The sequence below is a fragment of the Toxorhynchites rutilus genome, chromosome 1, assembly GCF_029784135.1.
Source record: "Toxorhynchites rutilus septentrionalis strain SRP chromosome 1, ASM2978413v1, whole genome shotgun sequence".
Classification (NCBI taxonomy): domain Eukaryota; kingdom Metazoa; phylum Arthropoda; class Insecta; order Diptera; family Culicidae; genus Toxorhynchites; species Toxorhynchites rutilus.
Window position 1 is genome coordinate 175,776,131 of NC_073744.1, and position 15,118 is coordinate 175,791,248.

General features: G+C 38.7%; 4 protein-coding genes across 7 annotated transcripts; 1 reads left to right on the top strand and 3 right to left on the bottom strand.

Annotated features, from left to right (window-relative positions):
- The first annotated feature begins 2,596 nt into the window (after window positions 1-2,596).
- On the top strand, window positions 2,597-3,697 carry LOC129776850 (alpha-ketoglutarate-dependent dioxygenase alkB homolog 7, mitochondrial). 4 transcript variants are annotated; one of them, XR_008743173.1, is made up of 4 exons: window positions 2,597-2,829; window positions 2,889-3,239; window positions 3,303-3,470; window positions 3,539-3,679. XR_008743173.1 is itself a non-coding variant. In XM_055782750.1 (4 exons), exons 1-4 carry the CDS (start codon window positions 2,697-2,699, stop codon window positions 3,584-3,586), a joined length of 696 nt encoding a protein of 231 aa, XP_055638725.1. In that variant the 5' UTR covers window positions 2,602-2,696; the 3' UTR covers window positions 3,587-3,679. The 4 variants fall into 4 exon arrangements, 2 of the variants coding, with proteins under 2 accessions (XP_055638725.1, XP_055638717.1); XR_008743171.1 differs by having other exon boundaries at window positions 2,598-2,829; window positions 3,303-3,478; window positions 3,539-3,677; XM_055782750.1 differs by having other exon boundaries at window positions 2,602-2,829; window positions 2,889-3,235.
- LOC129776871 (39S ribosomal protein L32, mitochondrial) lies at window positions 3,686-4,519 on the bottom strand. Its single transcript, XM_055782768.1, has 2 exons — window positions 4,323-4,519; window positions 3,686-4,265 (listed from the first exon to the last, which is right to left on the bottom strand). The coding sequence occupies exons 1-2, from the start codon at window positions 4,423-4,425 to the stop codon at window positions 3,745-3,747; spliced, it is 624 nt and encodes a 207-aa protein (XP_055638743.1). The 5' UTR covers window positions 4,426-4,519; the 3' UTR covers window positions 3,686-3,744.
- A 3,866-nt stretch (window positions 4,520-8,385) lies between these two features.
- Window positions 8,386-9,857, bottom strand: LOC129776771 (prostaglandin reductase 1-like). The gene is made up of 2 exons (XM_055782612.1): window positions 9,392-9,857; window positions 8,386-9,328 (listed from the first exon to the last, which is right to left on the bottom strand). Exons 1-2 carry the CDS (start codon window positions 9,498-9,500, stop codon window positions 8,442-8,444), a joined length of 996 nt encoding a protein of 331 aa, XP_055638587.1. The 5' UTR covers window positions 9,501-9,857; the 3' UTR covers window positions 8,386-8,441.
- A 3,994-nt stretch (window positions 9,858-13,851) lies between these two features.
- Window positions 13,852-14,836, bottom strand: LOC129776786 (5-hydroxyisourate hydrolase). The gene is made up of 3 exons (XM_055782639.1): window positions 14,820-14,836; window positions 14,159-14,603; window positions 13,852-14,094 (listed from the first exon to the last, which is right to left on the bottom strand). The coding sequence occupies exons 2-3, from the start codon at window positions 14,417-14,419 to the stop codon at window positions 14,005-14,007; spliced, it is 351 nt and encodes a 116-aa protein (XP_055638614.1). The 5' UTR covers window positions 14,420-14,603; window positions 14,820-14,836; the 3' UTR covers window positions 13,852-14,004.
- Window positions 14,837-15,118: the final 282 nt, after the last annotated feature.

Below are 15,118 nucleotides of genomic sequence, written 5' to 3' on the forward strand. Positions count from 1 at the left end.
TCTAATGTCTACTATGTTTGGATTTTAGAACAACTTCATGGAAGTTTATCTCTTATCAGCAATTGTAATTACTTTTTTTCCCAATTAGGGTGCTGAACACTTCATTCGTCTAAAACTAGGATGCAAGCGGAAAACTTTTCGTCTCAATCTAGGTCATATCATATGTCAAATATATTTTTCAAGTGCATTTCAGGAAAAAAAACTTACCACCGTTTTCCCATCCACTGTCAAATGTGTTCCGTCAAAGGAACAAACGATTCTGTAACTCTGACTTTGTTCATTTACGTTTTTGGTCGACGTAACGAGAAGTAAAATTGAATTGAAATTAAGTCAATAATACTGAAATTTCAATTTCTGCTAAAATGTGAGTTAGGTCCTTATGATTTTGAACGCTAGCATTGTTTGAAGAAAATACTAGTTCGTTCATTTCATCTGATTATTTTTACTCTTAATATCAATACTTTTCCTATGTGGTCGACTACTAGAAGAAAAGTAACACACATAAACAAAATATGTGACGTCACATATTTAAAAATTTTCCCACCTTTGATTTTCCGTATGGAGTTGTCATGTCTCGTCTCAAGTATTTATCAAAAAAATCGTCACATATACCATTTTTTTCGGAGTGTACTAATGGTTCAGTTCAAGGCGCCTAGAAGTATATCCTAAGGTTGGTCCGTTTCGTCACTAAGTTGGTTAGGGGAGCAGTATATGAAAACAGTACTGAAGAAAGCAGAAGGGGAATTATTTGCCTTTAGCGCGAAAGAGACAGACTGTTCACGAGCGAGCTTCGGCACTAGTATATTGTGTTTTGTTTACAGACAAAACACAGTAGACTGCCAAGATGACTGAAGGGTAGTTTTAGCAAGTTGGCCCACCTTAGGATATACTTCTAGTCGCCTTGGTTCAATCGTTTACAAACGTCGTTTAGTCATTGTTTGAAAGTGTTTTCATATTCTCGTTGAAGGCGGAATGGTGTCGACATCTAGATACGATATTAGTTTGTATGAAGCCAGCTGTTCTCTATCAGATAAGTCGGCCCTAAGGCAGTTTTGAAACGTAAAATTTGTATGAATTTTCAGATATTCTCACCAAAATTTACCATTATTATATAAAATTATCTTTAGACACAATTTTTGTGTGATATTTCTTCACTACTTGCAAGAAAAAAATGGTTTTCATTTAAATAGAGTACTGATTTGATTTGGGAAAAATAATTTTCATTCATAATTTTTATTTTAAAAGTGTGTTCATTTCTTCTGCAAACCCATATTGTCATGCCTACTCCCCCATTCCGTAATACGAAGCTCAATGCCGTCAACGCGGATTAGAGTGAAAATTGTTAAACAATAGCCAGAACTACGGGCCTGATTCTCGAATGCACTTCGAATACACTTCACGGTGGAAACGGAATGAAACGTATCCGCGATGACAACGGTACGGTGTCGACATCTGGATACGAGGTTAGTTTCCCACTAAACTTATCATTATAATATCAAATTATCTTCAGATGCAATTTTTGTATGAGATTATTATATCACATGAAGAAAACAAAGTTTTCCACTCACATTGACTACCAGTTTGATACGAAGAAGTTAATTTTCATTAATGATTTTTTATTCGAAAAGTGCTCATTCTGCCTGAAAACTCATTATTATCTTCAACACTTCACTAACTCGTAAAACGTAGTTCAATGGGTTGCCATTTATTTCGTTTCCACCGTGAAGTGTATTCGAGAATCAGGCCCTACAAGTTTTGAATAATTGAATAACGTCATGCAAAAATTTTCATTCAAATTTTAACAATTCAAAACTGCATTTGGGCTTGCTAATCTGATAGAGAGTAATTCGCGGTGACAGTAGAATTGACGAATTTACGCAAAGCTGAATCAGTTCATGCGACATCTACATTAGAGCTCAGAACCACAAAAGTGAGGGTGTTTGTTTATTTTACGCACTGAAAAACAAGATTCGGTTGTGATTATTCATTTTATTTCAATTTAGATTCATTTCAGCCATTAAATGTCGTCAGTATATGGTAAGAAAGTTGGAGTCTTGTATATTTAGGATGGTTTCAACACGCGATTTAACCAAAGTCATAGATAATCTTCAAAAATTTTATGTTCGATAATGCATACCGGTTATTTATACTATGGATAATTGCGATTAAATTGGTATCATCTCAAATTGGCTGATATCATTGATTACGTAGGGGCCGATACGAGAAGGAATTGCAGTATTTTTTAGCGCAAAACACGCTACTCAACGTTTACTTAGTTGGAAAAAATTAAAGTTACAATACTTATAACAAGCCATTCCTCGTAATATACATACCACATTGTAAAATGGTGATTTTCTAACCTTTTCGGCGTGGAAAGAATACTTAAATCAGGGAAATTTGAGGAAAAATTCGGATTTTTCTAACAAATTTAAACGAATTTCATATAAAAAAAAACCAAAACATCATCACTTTACTCGCTGCGCCGTCTGGTTGTAAATCCAACGTAAATTCGTCAATTGCTTCACAAACATAAACGTCGCCACCAGATGTCGACACTGTGCCAATATCATCGCGGATTGGTGTTTCGTACATACACGCTGATTGCAAATAGCTTTATTTTGAAAATAACTTTATTATTTATTTACATTCGATTCCGTTGTGGTTGGTCACGAGAAGGTGAATTATATATTAGCAAAATGATAACACAGCGTTTATTGATCAGATCTATTGGAAAGACCAAACTATTAAGTACATACAGAAATTTCTCCGAGCACAACATACGGAAATTGTCATCAGCAGTAGAAAAAGGAAACAGTGATGCAACCCTTCGTGAGTAGCGATAGCTCCTATCACAATTCACTCAATACCCAATCCTTTTTCAATTAAAGAAATCATACCGGCCTACCTCACCTTCCACGGTCAATGGCCAATACAGGATCAGTGCCAGTTTATCGCCGACATGACCGTGGTTCCGGGTTTTATCAGCGAGACCGAAGAACGATCTTTATTGGAGGAAATCGAACCCTATTTGAAACGGATGCGATACGAGTTTGATCACTGGGACGACGCAATCCACGGATATCGCGAAACGGAACGAAAACACTGGTATCCCGCCAACCGGGAGGTTTTCGATCGGGTGAAAGCAATGGCTTTCCAGGGAGAAACTTTGCCTTACATCCATGTGTTAGATCTGTCCAAAGAAGGTGTCATAAAGCCCCATGTGGATAGCGTTAGAGTGGGTAAACCGATGAGCAAACCGACTTGCAAGCAATACTTACCTTTTCGTTATGTTTTTTTCCCAGTACTGCGGAACCACAATCGCAGGCATAAGCCTGCTTTCGGACTCAGTTATGAGATTGGTGAGAACCAACGATGAGGAACAAACTAATGCGGACTACCGGCAAACTTTTGACACAAATCGTGATGATAAGTATTGGTCGGATGTTTTTCTTGCAAGAAGATCCCTTTACGTAATGAAGTGATTTCAAATACATTCTGTAATTCAAAGGCGATATTCATCAATTTGTCCTTTTTCTAGAGACACGGCGAGATACAAGTTTACCCACGAGATCCTGGCCGGTGCTGATTCGATTTTCAAAGAAAAAAGCGTGGAAAAGAGACGGCGAGTATCGATTATATGCAGGAACGAGCCTTAGTAAATAATTTAATAACGAAGAACTGTAAATAAAATGTATAGCCTGTTTATTCTTTTATTTCTACCTTTATTTCACCTTCCCATCACACCTAACCTAATTTCTCCGATTCCGGTTTCAATTCAGCCGTCTCGGCGGGTTGCTGGGTGCTTCGCTGGAGCAAATTTTTGCTGAACCAAACCGGTCGACTCTTCTCCATCTCAACGATACGTTTCCCTTGCCAAAACTCTTCCGAATGTTCGTCCTTCTCGCGGTCATATAGCACAACTACTTCTTTATCGACCGGATTCAGTCCCAGTTTGGCCTGTATTTTGTCCTGAATTTGTTCCGTTTCGTCGCGTACTTTCTTATAGCATGTTGGACACAGAACTCCAACTTCATAATCACTTCCACAAGAACTGCAAACCCGCAGGTGCGTCTTCGGGAGGAATATTTTCGATTTGTATTCGGGAGTGCCATATTTGCGCTTCAGCCGTTTCTCGATTGTGCGCCGATGTTTCGGAACGGCCCATAAAATACCATCGCCGATCAAATCTCTCAAACTGAACGGATTCTTGGGTGTATTGGAAGCTGGAAGATTGCTTCCCTCCACTCCAACGACAGCCAACACTCCTACGGGTGGACAGTCAATTTTAATAATACTATTACGTAAATATGAATATCACGAACCCGGCGGTGGGAAATGGCTCCCGGGAAAACCTAGCAACCTAGGCAATAGTTGATCTGCATGTTGAATTGTTTGACGGAGACGAAGTATCCAAGTGGAAATCATTTCGGCTATTATAAATGCTAAATGTTACTAAATCGGTATGAGCAGATCACGAACATAGACAGTCCGCCACCGTTGAATTTCTACTGGAGCAAACATTGTTTACCAATGGTTGTCAAAATCAAACCCACTGCAAAAAATAAGAGAATGATGTAGAACCACTGTGGGCCATTTTAAAAGTATTCAGGTTTTTTTTTCATCAATTAATTTTTCTTTGTAGAAAATCAATTTTAAACAAATAAATATTGATCACAATTATCTCTAACTTTTTTACCATTTTCCGGGAAATGCTCAAATTCCGTGTAAAACAATATCTGTGGTTTATCGACGAAAAGCTTCTTATGCCAGCCAACGTGCAATTTCCATCAAGAGTGCTCTACAGGGGCGGTCCACATACCACGTGGACAGAAAAAGCGTGATTTTAGGCTCCCCTCCCCTCCGTGGATGAGCGGGGACAATTACTATTCCCCTTCCCCCTGTCAAACACGTTGACATTCTTCAATTTTTCCGTTCCAAATCAAGGAAATAATTGTATCGCGCCTATATTGCATTTTAGATTTGTTTCATTTAAATGTTATGCTTTTCAAATAATAAAAATGATTTATATAGTAGTTCAAGTAAATAATATTGTAAATCAAATAAATAAAAACTCAATGGAGCCATAATTCTTTAGAAGTAACGCAATATTGCTTTGCTTTTGAAGCCAATAACTTAAATCTTGTTTAATTAAGATCTTGAATCTTGAATTAATAGTTCTTCATTAACTGTGGTTTCATTTTCCAAGAAGTCTTTTTTATTGCTCTCCATTTTTTTCAGCATTCCATTTGTGTTGTCTTGATTTTCTACTGCAAACACTTGCATTATAATATCACCGCCATGCAGAGTTTACTATAGAACAATTCCACGCTAAATCAACTCGCCGTCTTGGCCCATTCCGAAATTTTGTTTCTAATTTCGTACATACATTGGAGGGTACCCGAATCACAAAATTCATTGTAATTTTATGAGGGCGTTTATTGTAGATTTTCATTATTTTGTAGGTTTCATTACCCTGAGAGATCCTCGATAATCACCCTTACCATGTCATCAACACTAAAGGAATTTGCAACAGAATGAATTTCAGGATATCGACTTACCACCAAAATGAAGAAAAGGCCAATCATCGAGTTCTGTAATAGAACAATTCTACACCAAATGAACCGATCGATTTACACAATTTCAGAACTTTTCGTTTTACATGCTGTAATATTAATGGAAAAGTCCGATTGTTCACAATTACTTTCAAAATACAGCGAGAATAATACCAACAATATGAGAAAAATATGGATGATCGACCGCTCTAAGACTGTCAAACCCTTTTTTTTAATCAAAGATACTCATAGTGAGTGGAAGGGTGAAAAAGTGTGGAAATATTTGAAGATCCAGAACAGATTTAATAATTTTTTTAAATATGGATGTGAACGCATTCTTTTTTAAAATTTATTGGGAGTACAAATAAGTTTCCAGCGTTTTTTTTTTTGAAAAGTTCAACGTTTTATTATAAAAAGAAGAGAAGTCACAGATTATTCAAAGTACTGTCCATCGCTAGCTACAACCTTCCCTAATCTTGCTGGTAGCATACGGATTCCACGATGAGAGAAGGTCTTTTGGTCTTTTGAAGCAATCCAGTCGTCGATCCATTTCCTGGTATCATTAATCATTGTCATAACAGGAAAATCGCTGCTCAGCCAGGCCATGTGTCATCGACCGGAACAAATGGTAATCGGAGGGAGCGATGTCTGGTGAATACGGCGAGTGGGGTAAGATTTCCCATTTGATGTTCTCCAGATAGTTTTTGACACCAATTGCAACATGGGGTCGAGCGTTGTCATGTTGCAGAATCACCTTGTCGTGTCTATCGGCGTATTGCGACCTCTTGTCCTTCAGGGCTCGGCTCAAACGCATCAATTGTTGGCAGTAACGCTCTCCTGTGATAGTTTCATTTGGTTTGCGTAGCTCATACTAAATGACTCCGAGCTGATCCCACCAGATACACTGCATAAGCGAACCATCAGTATTCGGTTTTTGCGGTTAATGTGATGGCTGGCCGAGCTTAGGATTGTCATACCGTATCAACTTTTCGTCACCAGTCACGATTCGGTGCAGGAAACCTTTTCTTTCCTGTCGCTGAAGCAGTTGTTCGCAGATGAAAAAGCGCCTTTCAATGTTTCTCGGCTTCAACTCTTATGGGATCCAATTGCCTTGTTTTTGAATAATTCCGAGATACTTTAAACGATGTGAAATTGCTTGTTGTGTTTCTCCCAACATTTTTGCAAGTTCTTCTTATGTCTGGCATGGATCTTCATCGAGTAAGCCCTCCAATTCCTCATCTTCCAATTTTTTTTTGCACCGGGGCGCTCCCATCTTTGAGGTCAAAATTACCACTTTTGGATAGGTGAAACCAAGCTCTGCATGATGGTTTCGACAGAGCATGCTTGCCGTAACTTTCCACACGAATCCAGTAATGCAAAAAAATTCCCCGCAAAACGGCTTTGTTGGAACGAAATTTTCCATTTTTGGAGTGATGGAAAATATGTTGTTTTGACTTTGAGGATTCAATACGCACTGATACTTGAAGCCTCAATCCTTATCTTTATGATAGAGTTGTGTTCAGTGTTGTCCGATGTGTATATTTGAAATGACAGACCTATTGAGTCACCGATCAGGACTTATTTGTACATCCAATACGTGTCCACGTGGACATTATTTATACCTCCTCCCCCCTGACCGTGAACAACCGTGGACATTGTCGTAACCCCTAGCCCCCTTAATTTGTCCACGTTGTGTGTAGACAGCCTCTGCAATGATCTATACGGTTGATGGATCAAAAATTCTCATCCAAACTTCCTCAATTTTTGGCGCTTCATCAAAACACCTCATAATGGACGACTATTCTCTAATTTCAATATACATGCAGAATATCCTTATTTTGGGTCAACCCACATTGCTGTGTTTAATTGATTTTTCATTGCCCGTGTTGTTTTGCTTTAGAAATGGGTTAAATTTCGTAGTAGCATTTTGCTGATAAAAACATTATTAATGAAGTTCTGCGTTCATTCATGTGGCAGCCAAACATTGCGTTTAGTTTCGTAGCCAGTCTTCTTCAAAAAATTCCAAACAGTCACATGGTTGATTCTTAGTGCATTGGCTATCTCCTGATAGCTTGCATGTCGGTCTGCTAGCCCAGTGCAACATTTAATCCTCTTTTGTAGTGACTGGTCGACCAGAAAGAGTTCGATTTTTGACTCAAAAATTTCTAGAATGAAATCGAACAAACTACTCAAACTACATCATACGACCTACCTTGGTATTGCATCTTCAATTAATAAATGCGAAAAAGTAACCCGAAATCGCTGATCAACATCAACTAGCTCGACTTAAGTCACTTGCAATTTAGAATGTTTCAGGCAATGTATCATTTACACGCCCCAGTCGTCCTAGTCGTATGTAATCTATTCGGAAAACCCGGACAGTAACTTGCACTATGTGGACACGGTATAAACCATAAGATAGACTGTTGACTGCTCACTACTCTTATTTGAGAAGAGCTCACTGGTTGGAGTGAGACTAGAATAGAATAAAAAGTTTCTTTTTTCGTATGCATTGCGCATATTCTGAGTGTACATTCCGAAGTGATGAATTCGAGTACGACCGACCTGCATGACAGCAGGGAAAAACAACTGAATTTTCTTTCACCGTAAATGTGTGGGAAAATGTACATGCTTCCAACTTCCGTCAATTTAACGTATTTACGGATTGAGGATCATAAGGTAAAATCATATAAAATAAATCAGAACATCAAAGAAATTGAAGCTAAATTTCGGTTCGATTGATATGCAAAAGTGATCGAAAAGTGAAGGCAGTACTTCGATGCATACTTGAATGGTGTACAGACATCATGAAAATAAAAACCAAATTGTGTGATAGAAGCCTTGCAGCATTTTATTGAAGACCAATGAATGTTTAATTTTTATTGATTGTTATTCTACCGCAACGATTGCCTTTCCGATATTCCCGCCTTTCATCATCTCAATAAACGCTAGTGGCATATTTTCGAAGCCCTCCGTAATTGTTTCACGATATTTGAGATTACCTTCATTGATCCACTTCAAATTCTGCTCAATTCCCTCAAACCATCTATCCGTCCAGCGGTGTACGCTGAATCCCTCTTGTACAAGCTGTTTAGAAACAAAATCCCTCTGCGGGTCTTCGACTTGAATAGGGCTTCCATTGTACATGGAAATCGTTCCGCAACAAGCTATTCTTCCGAAATGTCTCATCTGCTTCTTAACGATCGCCGAGATCTCACCACCAACGTTGTCGAAGTAGCAATCGACGCCTTCCGGTGCAGCTTTGAGTAACTCCTCGCCTATGTCCGTCGTTTTGTAGTTTATCGCGTAGTCGAATCCGATTTCCTCCAACCATCGGCACTTAACATCGGAACCGGCTAAACCAATCACTTTACATCCTTTAATTTTTCCAATCTGTCCCACTATGTTGCCTACGGCACCTGCAGCACCACTCACCACTACTGTTTCTCCACTCTTGGGCCGACAAACCTCCAGGAAACCAAAGTAAGCAGAATTGCCAACCGTGCCCAGTGTTCCAATTCCTAGCGAACGAGGCAAAACTCCAAAGTCGGGTAGAACATAAGGCTTGCGGGTCGCGATTCCCGTAGGATTACATATGGCATATGTTCGCCATCCAAACTGACCAAACACGTACGCTCCGACGGGAAATTCTGGATGTTTGCTCTCCAGAACCTGCGCAATTTGACCACCAATCATAACGGAACCGATCGGATAGGAGAGAATGTAGATACGCATGTACGGATCCACGCTGAGATATTCAGCTTTGGCGAGAAATTCTAGTGTCAGAGAGGAATAGGAATCAACGTTACAGTCCGGATTTTGGATTGCAGCATACGTACCTCCTTCTCTAATGTCCGGCATAATTTCTTCCTCAAGACAAAAATTGTCTAGTTTCGGTTCGCCACCGAACGCCCTTGCGTAAATCCATTTTTTAGCTGTGTACACCATGATTCAAACACAGAATATGAGAACACTAGCATGTGAATTCTTCTCCGATGGTCCGCTTTGTCATCTACAATTCGATTTTGATAATACTATCTGTCCTCAGTTTTTAATCTCAATTTGCAGCTGCTGTTATTGTATGACTTCAACTATTATCAGTAGCATAAAAACAACACTCACATTTATATCTTACATGTGATGAAATTTGTGCGAAGCTGTTTACTGCCATGAGAATATTAACAATGTGTGGAAATACGCATGAGAATGGGAAGAGTGAGATAAACTCAAGGCAATCAGTCGCAAGCGTTTCGCGTTTTTTTTCTGGTATTTTGCATCTCTTTGCAATATTTTCTTCTCCGAAACTGATGCTGTGGAACTGATACCAAAATTTAGTGATCCATTGCCAGATTTCGTTTGATTTTTTTTTTTTGATTTGAGAACCAAGGAATTTTAAAATTATGTCTGAAGCTAGAAACATGATTTCGAACCTCTATCAGTCGGTTTGTTTTGAATTAATATACAAATAAATGCGAAGACGAGATTTTTGATGAGTTTCGAAGGATCAAATGGAAGCTGGTTGATTTTCTGTTGACTAAGTTAGTAAAAAAATTGAGCTAGTCCCCGAATTTTGTAAAAAAAAACTGAAAAAAATCATTTTTCATTTATTTCCGATATTTTTGTCCATTACATTCAGCCACACACCAAGATAAAATATGTTCATAGAGTATTGGAATACATGAAAGTTATAGCTTGAAAATGATCTACATCCCATCTTCATGCGTTGATTTTTCACGAAGTTACAACATTTTGAAAATCACATGAAAAATTCGCCTTCGCTTCCGGTTTTTTTTTGTCGAATGTATCCCCTGTTGATATACATGCTAGTCAGAAATAAAGTGAACTCTTCAGAGTAACCCTTTTTAGTGGTGGCTTAAAGTTGCAAATGAGCTTGAGCTTGAGCTAACTGTACACTTCGTAGTTACTCTCCGCGATTGAGCTGAAGCAGAGAAATTGAACAAAGAACACAGTGAATGACACTTGGGAGTAGCAAATCATTCTCATTGTGCAAGTTTCGGTGATTCGAGTTTTAAATAGTCAATAAAGACGCCGGGCACATCCTTACAGTCACCAGGGGAAGGGAAGGAATGTTAGTATGATATTCGTCACCAGAAGGGTCGCCCGAGAAAAGTCATTGTGCGACTAGTGCCAAAAGAGCTCAATTTTCTTCAAAAATTTCGTCGCAATTAAGTGGCTGAAAACATGGTTGAACAATCAAATTCTGATTTCACGTTCATTCAACGCATAATTATGGCCCCGTGTGACTTTTTCCTATTTCAAAAACTCAAATTACCGCTCCGTGGGACCCGTTTTGACAACATTAAAGACATAAAAACGAATTCGCTGCGTGAACTGAAGGTGAATCTTGAATACAGCTATAGAAAAGGTTTCGATGACTGAATTTTTCGTTGGAAAAAGTGTATTGCTTCAGAAGAGGCCTTCAAGATAATATAAATTTAGATGATAAATAAAGTACAGGGTATTTCAGATTAAACGCTCACGCAAAAAAAAATCGAATAGCTCCTTATAAAAATGGTTTTTTGCTTCGTCGATGGCAACACTGCATTCCCCACTTCGGGACGACAATATTCGGCTACTCGTTCAGTGGTTTTTAGTGTCAAGATGTATAATTTACAAGAACGTTTTTAGTGAAATCGTATTACTTGAGCAACCGAAGCCTTAATGAAGCTTTGTTCTCTTATGGTAAAATTTTCAACATTTCTCGTCGTAAATTACTTCCTCTAGGGGGTACGTGAAGGACTATTGCTATTTTATTTATCCACAAAATTTGAAGGAACTTAAAGAAGAAATAACTCGGATTTTCAACAGCATCGAAGTCATAATGTCAGAATTGTGCATGAGAAATTTTGTTCACCGCTTAAAACGCGTTATCGGAAAAAGGGGGGTCACATCGAAAATGTCCTAAAATGAGCTTTATTTTCGTTTTTAAAAACAAAAAGCGGTTCACTTTTGTAGAAGTTATTCAAATTTGTTGCGTGAGCGTTTAATCTGAAATGCCCTGTATTTTGCTTAAGGCTTATAAAATCATTTTCCTTCATATTTCTGTACTCTAGGCATTCAAGAATATACCATAGAAAGGACGTATTGAAAATCCTATTGATTACCGAGTTAGAGCCATTTTAGTGATGCGGTATCTAACCTGGTACGGCCATAACAATGATCTTCAAACGCGTTTTTCTCGAAACTAGTTTTTTTCAAACTGGCGTACATGATATCTCAAGTTCTACTGAACCGATTCTTGTCGAGTTTAAATGAATACAATCTGCCTGCATTTCTCTATCGCATGAACCTCTAAGAAATAATATTTTTTCAAATTTCACTATTTTCAAAAAATCAGGAAGCGTAAGAAAAAACCTTTTTAAACCGCATTTCGTTTTTTAAACGGCCGCCATTTTGTCAATAGAGATGTTTTTCACTTTTCCGAGGTTCATGTGATAGCGGCATCTTTACTGTTTCAGAATCTGTTCGATTTTTTTGTTTTAGATAACCAGAAGGGCTGAAATCGTATACGCCATGGCACAACTTTTTTTTTAACTCTCTCACTTCATCAGCTCTTAACTATTCTAGTTATGAATGTTTTTTCTCCGTTCAATTTTTGTTTTGTGTTTAAAAGATAGATGAACGAATAATAATATAATAGATAGTAAAAATATTCTTTATTTCATTTTTACGGAGCTCGAAAAAACGTCCGAAATTCGTGTCGCCCCATTAACATATCGCCACTAGTAACTGCGTTTTGACGTAAGACTACGTCTTTCATTCCTGTACCGGGGTGTAAGTTCAAAGTTTCGAAAACAAAAGAGTGACGCTGGACTGCAAGGTTTTGAACGTTAATACCTCTTTTCCGGCTAAACGGAGTGGTATGATAATCATTTCATTCGAAAGACAAAATATCCATGACTTATGTGATGGCTCTTAAACATGACGCTTCCTTTGCTTTCATTCATTTCTACCTCTACTCTCACACCTTGAGGACTCGTTTCATTGGGACCAAGCAGACAGCTTGTAAATCTTCCGATGATAAGGCACCACGAAAGCAGCTCGGAAAAGCGCACCAGCCGCAGGAAGTGTGAAGAAGCCACATTGCTACAGACCGGGAATCGTCGCTTTGCGTGAATTCGTCGCTATCAGTAGTCGACCGATTTACTGATCCGCAAGCTACCTTTGCAGCGTTTGGTTCGTGGAATTGCCCAGGACTCCAAAACCGACTTGCGCTTCCAAAGTTCCGCAGCATATAATCAACAGCCGTTTTCAGCCATATTTACCATATTTATGGATTAGAGTTCAGAAAAGTTTTTGCAGGCCGAACTGAAAGAAGCATTTAGCGAAAATCGTGGTGTCGATGATAATTCGATACCGATGGGTGCCATTGACTATGGATTTGATAATGAAGAATACGAAATATATGACATGATGTAGTGGATATTTCCCCATATCGAAGAAATCACTTTAATGAAAGCTGCATTATAAAATTATTTGTGTGCGAATTCCGCAACCGTTTGTCGATTCTAATTTGCGCTGGGTATTTCCTCGGAGGACTCCATTCCTCCTTTGAGCATTAATAATTTCTGGCAAAACAAAGTGGTATGATAATCACATTATTCGAAAGATAAAATGCAGATGCAATCTCCTTTCCACCTCCAACATCTCTTTCCCCCGTTTGTCGTTTTTCAATTCCATTTCTCCTCTGCCCAACGGAGCATTTAGCGAAATCCGAGGTATCGATGATAATTCGATACCGATGGGTGCCATTGACTATGGATTTGATAGTGAAGAACACGATAAGATATGGTGTAGTGGATATTATCGAAGTAGATATTATATTACATATCAATATTTGTTTACGAGTGCTGCAATCGATCGTCGTTATTGGGAAGGACATCTTATTTTTAATGTGTTATTCCGAGAAGGAATCCATTCCTTCTCAAGTGTTAACAATCCTGCCCCGGATCAATGATGATTCCAATTGTCGGGACTTGGGGAGTGGGTACTATTCACGCTGGGTATTTCCGAGGAGGAATCGATTCTCCCTTTGAGCGTTAATAATTCTTTTCCGGCTAAATGAAGTGGTATGATAATCACTTTATTCGAAAGATGAAATGTCTAAGATTTATATGCTTGTTACTTATTTATTGCTAAGTCAACGTTAGTCCTACGTCCACTTTGCGGTTATATCAAAGATATAACCCACTTCTAGTTTTTAGATCAGTTTTTGGTCTCTGGAAATTGATTCTTATCGAAGTTGGGCCATTCTAGCAGTATTTTTTAAAGCAGAAGATTTAACGAGCACTCTTTGTCCCACCAAAGAGCTGCAGGACGTCGGCAAAATTTCGTGCCAGGGAAACGTTTATTTTGAGTCTGAATTGCAGTTTATGAAAACAATGTTATATTATTATATTTTTCAATAAATTGATGATCTTTCTCTATCATTTCATGACCCTCTATAGGTTGAATACCCGTATGGATTCAGAAGCAATGGAATGTGGTAATGTTGTTCCGTGTCTTTAATTTCAAATGCAATCTAAAACGAAAGATCATTCAGTAATTTGGAGCACTTCTAATGAGATAAAAAACATAACACATACCTCGACGTAAGGGTACAACGTATCGATTTTCAGCTGTTCGTAATAGAGTCCTACTTCAAAACGTAATTTGTAAACTCCATTCACAAAAACATGTTCACCGCCAACGAAAAATCCTTTATATCTCCCATCACTATCGGTTAAGCCCTCCTGTCCAACTCTCTGCCACGATTCTGCACCGTTGGTTCGGCGAAACAGGCTGATTCCTACGTTGGCCGCTGGTTTTCCTCGGCTTGTGTCCAGAATGTGCGTTGACAGTCCCATATTGGTGGTTTTAAATCTCCGGGAAAAAAATCTACCACCGATCCAGATGAATGCCGAATAACTTCTCCGCAGATAAGACGGCGCTGAATCTTGGGTTTACAGTGATAATTTTGACTGGTTGATAAGTTCGTTTGAGTGTGTTTGTTTCTTGGGTGAACCGATCCTCGCGCTTGTTGTACTTTATCTGGGTGTTAAGCATTGAGGAGAGAGATCGCTATGAGAAGTCTGAGTTGAGCAGAATGATGTTTGATGAACTCTCAGTACGAATACAATTGCAAATGAAGTGTTCAGCTGGGCAGGGCTGCTATTCAATATCAGTGAGAGTCTAATCCATGATTTGGCACAAATTTCGATTCTCCCAAAGGAAAAAACGCTTTTGAAATATAACATTTGAGCTCACCTAGTGCACTACAATTGACGAAAAACATGTGTCACGTTGTTGCGCATCGCCGGCAATCGTAGCTGGCTCTGCGCTGTGAAACGCTCATGAAATATTTCAATCCACCTAGATGCAATGCCGTCATCCGGATCATCATTTACACACATGGTCGTGTGTAGACCAATTGCACATGTGCATGCCGTACACAACATAACGACACAAAGCGGCAAACTGTGAATGACACTATTGCACACCGCTATAAGCCCCAAGTCCTCTTGGAGAAACAACAGTAAACACGCAACACAACCACACCCAACGGC

Coding starts and splice junctions, on each gene's coding strand:
- LOC129776850 (XM_055782742.1), top strand. CDS start 2,697: ATGATAACACAGCGTTTATTGATCAGATCTATTGGAAAGACCAAACTA. Junction 2,830..2,888: donor AAACAGTGATGCAACCCTTC/GTGAGTAGCGAT, acceptor TTTCAATTAAAG/AAATCATACCGGCCTACCTC. Junction 3,479..3,538: donor AGATCCCTTTACGTAATGAA/GTGATTTCAAAT, acceptor TCCTTTTTCTAG/AGACACGGCGAGATACAAGT.
- LOC129776871 (XM_055782768.1), bottom strand. CDS start 4,425: ATGATTTCCACTTGGATACTTCGTCTCCGTCAAACAATTCAACATGCA. Junction 4,266..4,322: donor GAGCCATTTCCCACCGCCGG/GTTCGTGATATT, acceptor GTCCACCCGTAG/GAGTGTTGGCTGTCGTTGGA.
- LOC129776771 (XM_055782612.1), bottom strand. CDS start 9,500: ATGGTGTACACAGCTAAAAAATGGATTTACGCAAGGGCGTTCGGTGGC. Junction 9,329..9,391: donor GCCGGACATTAGAGAAGGAG/GTACGTATGCTG, acceptor CTCTGACACTAG/AATTTCTCGCCAAAGCTGAA.
- LOC129776786 (XM_055782639.1), bottom strand. CDS start 14,419: ATGGGACTGTCAACGCACATTCTGGACACAAGCCGAGGAAAACCAGCG. Junction 14,095..14,158: donor CGTTGTACCCTTACGTCGAG/GTATGTGTTATG, acceptor CTTTCGTTTTAG/ATTGCATTTGAAATTAAAGA.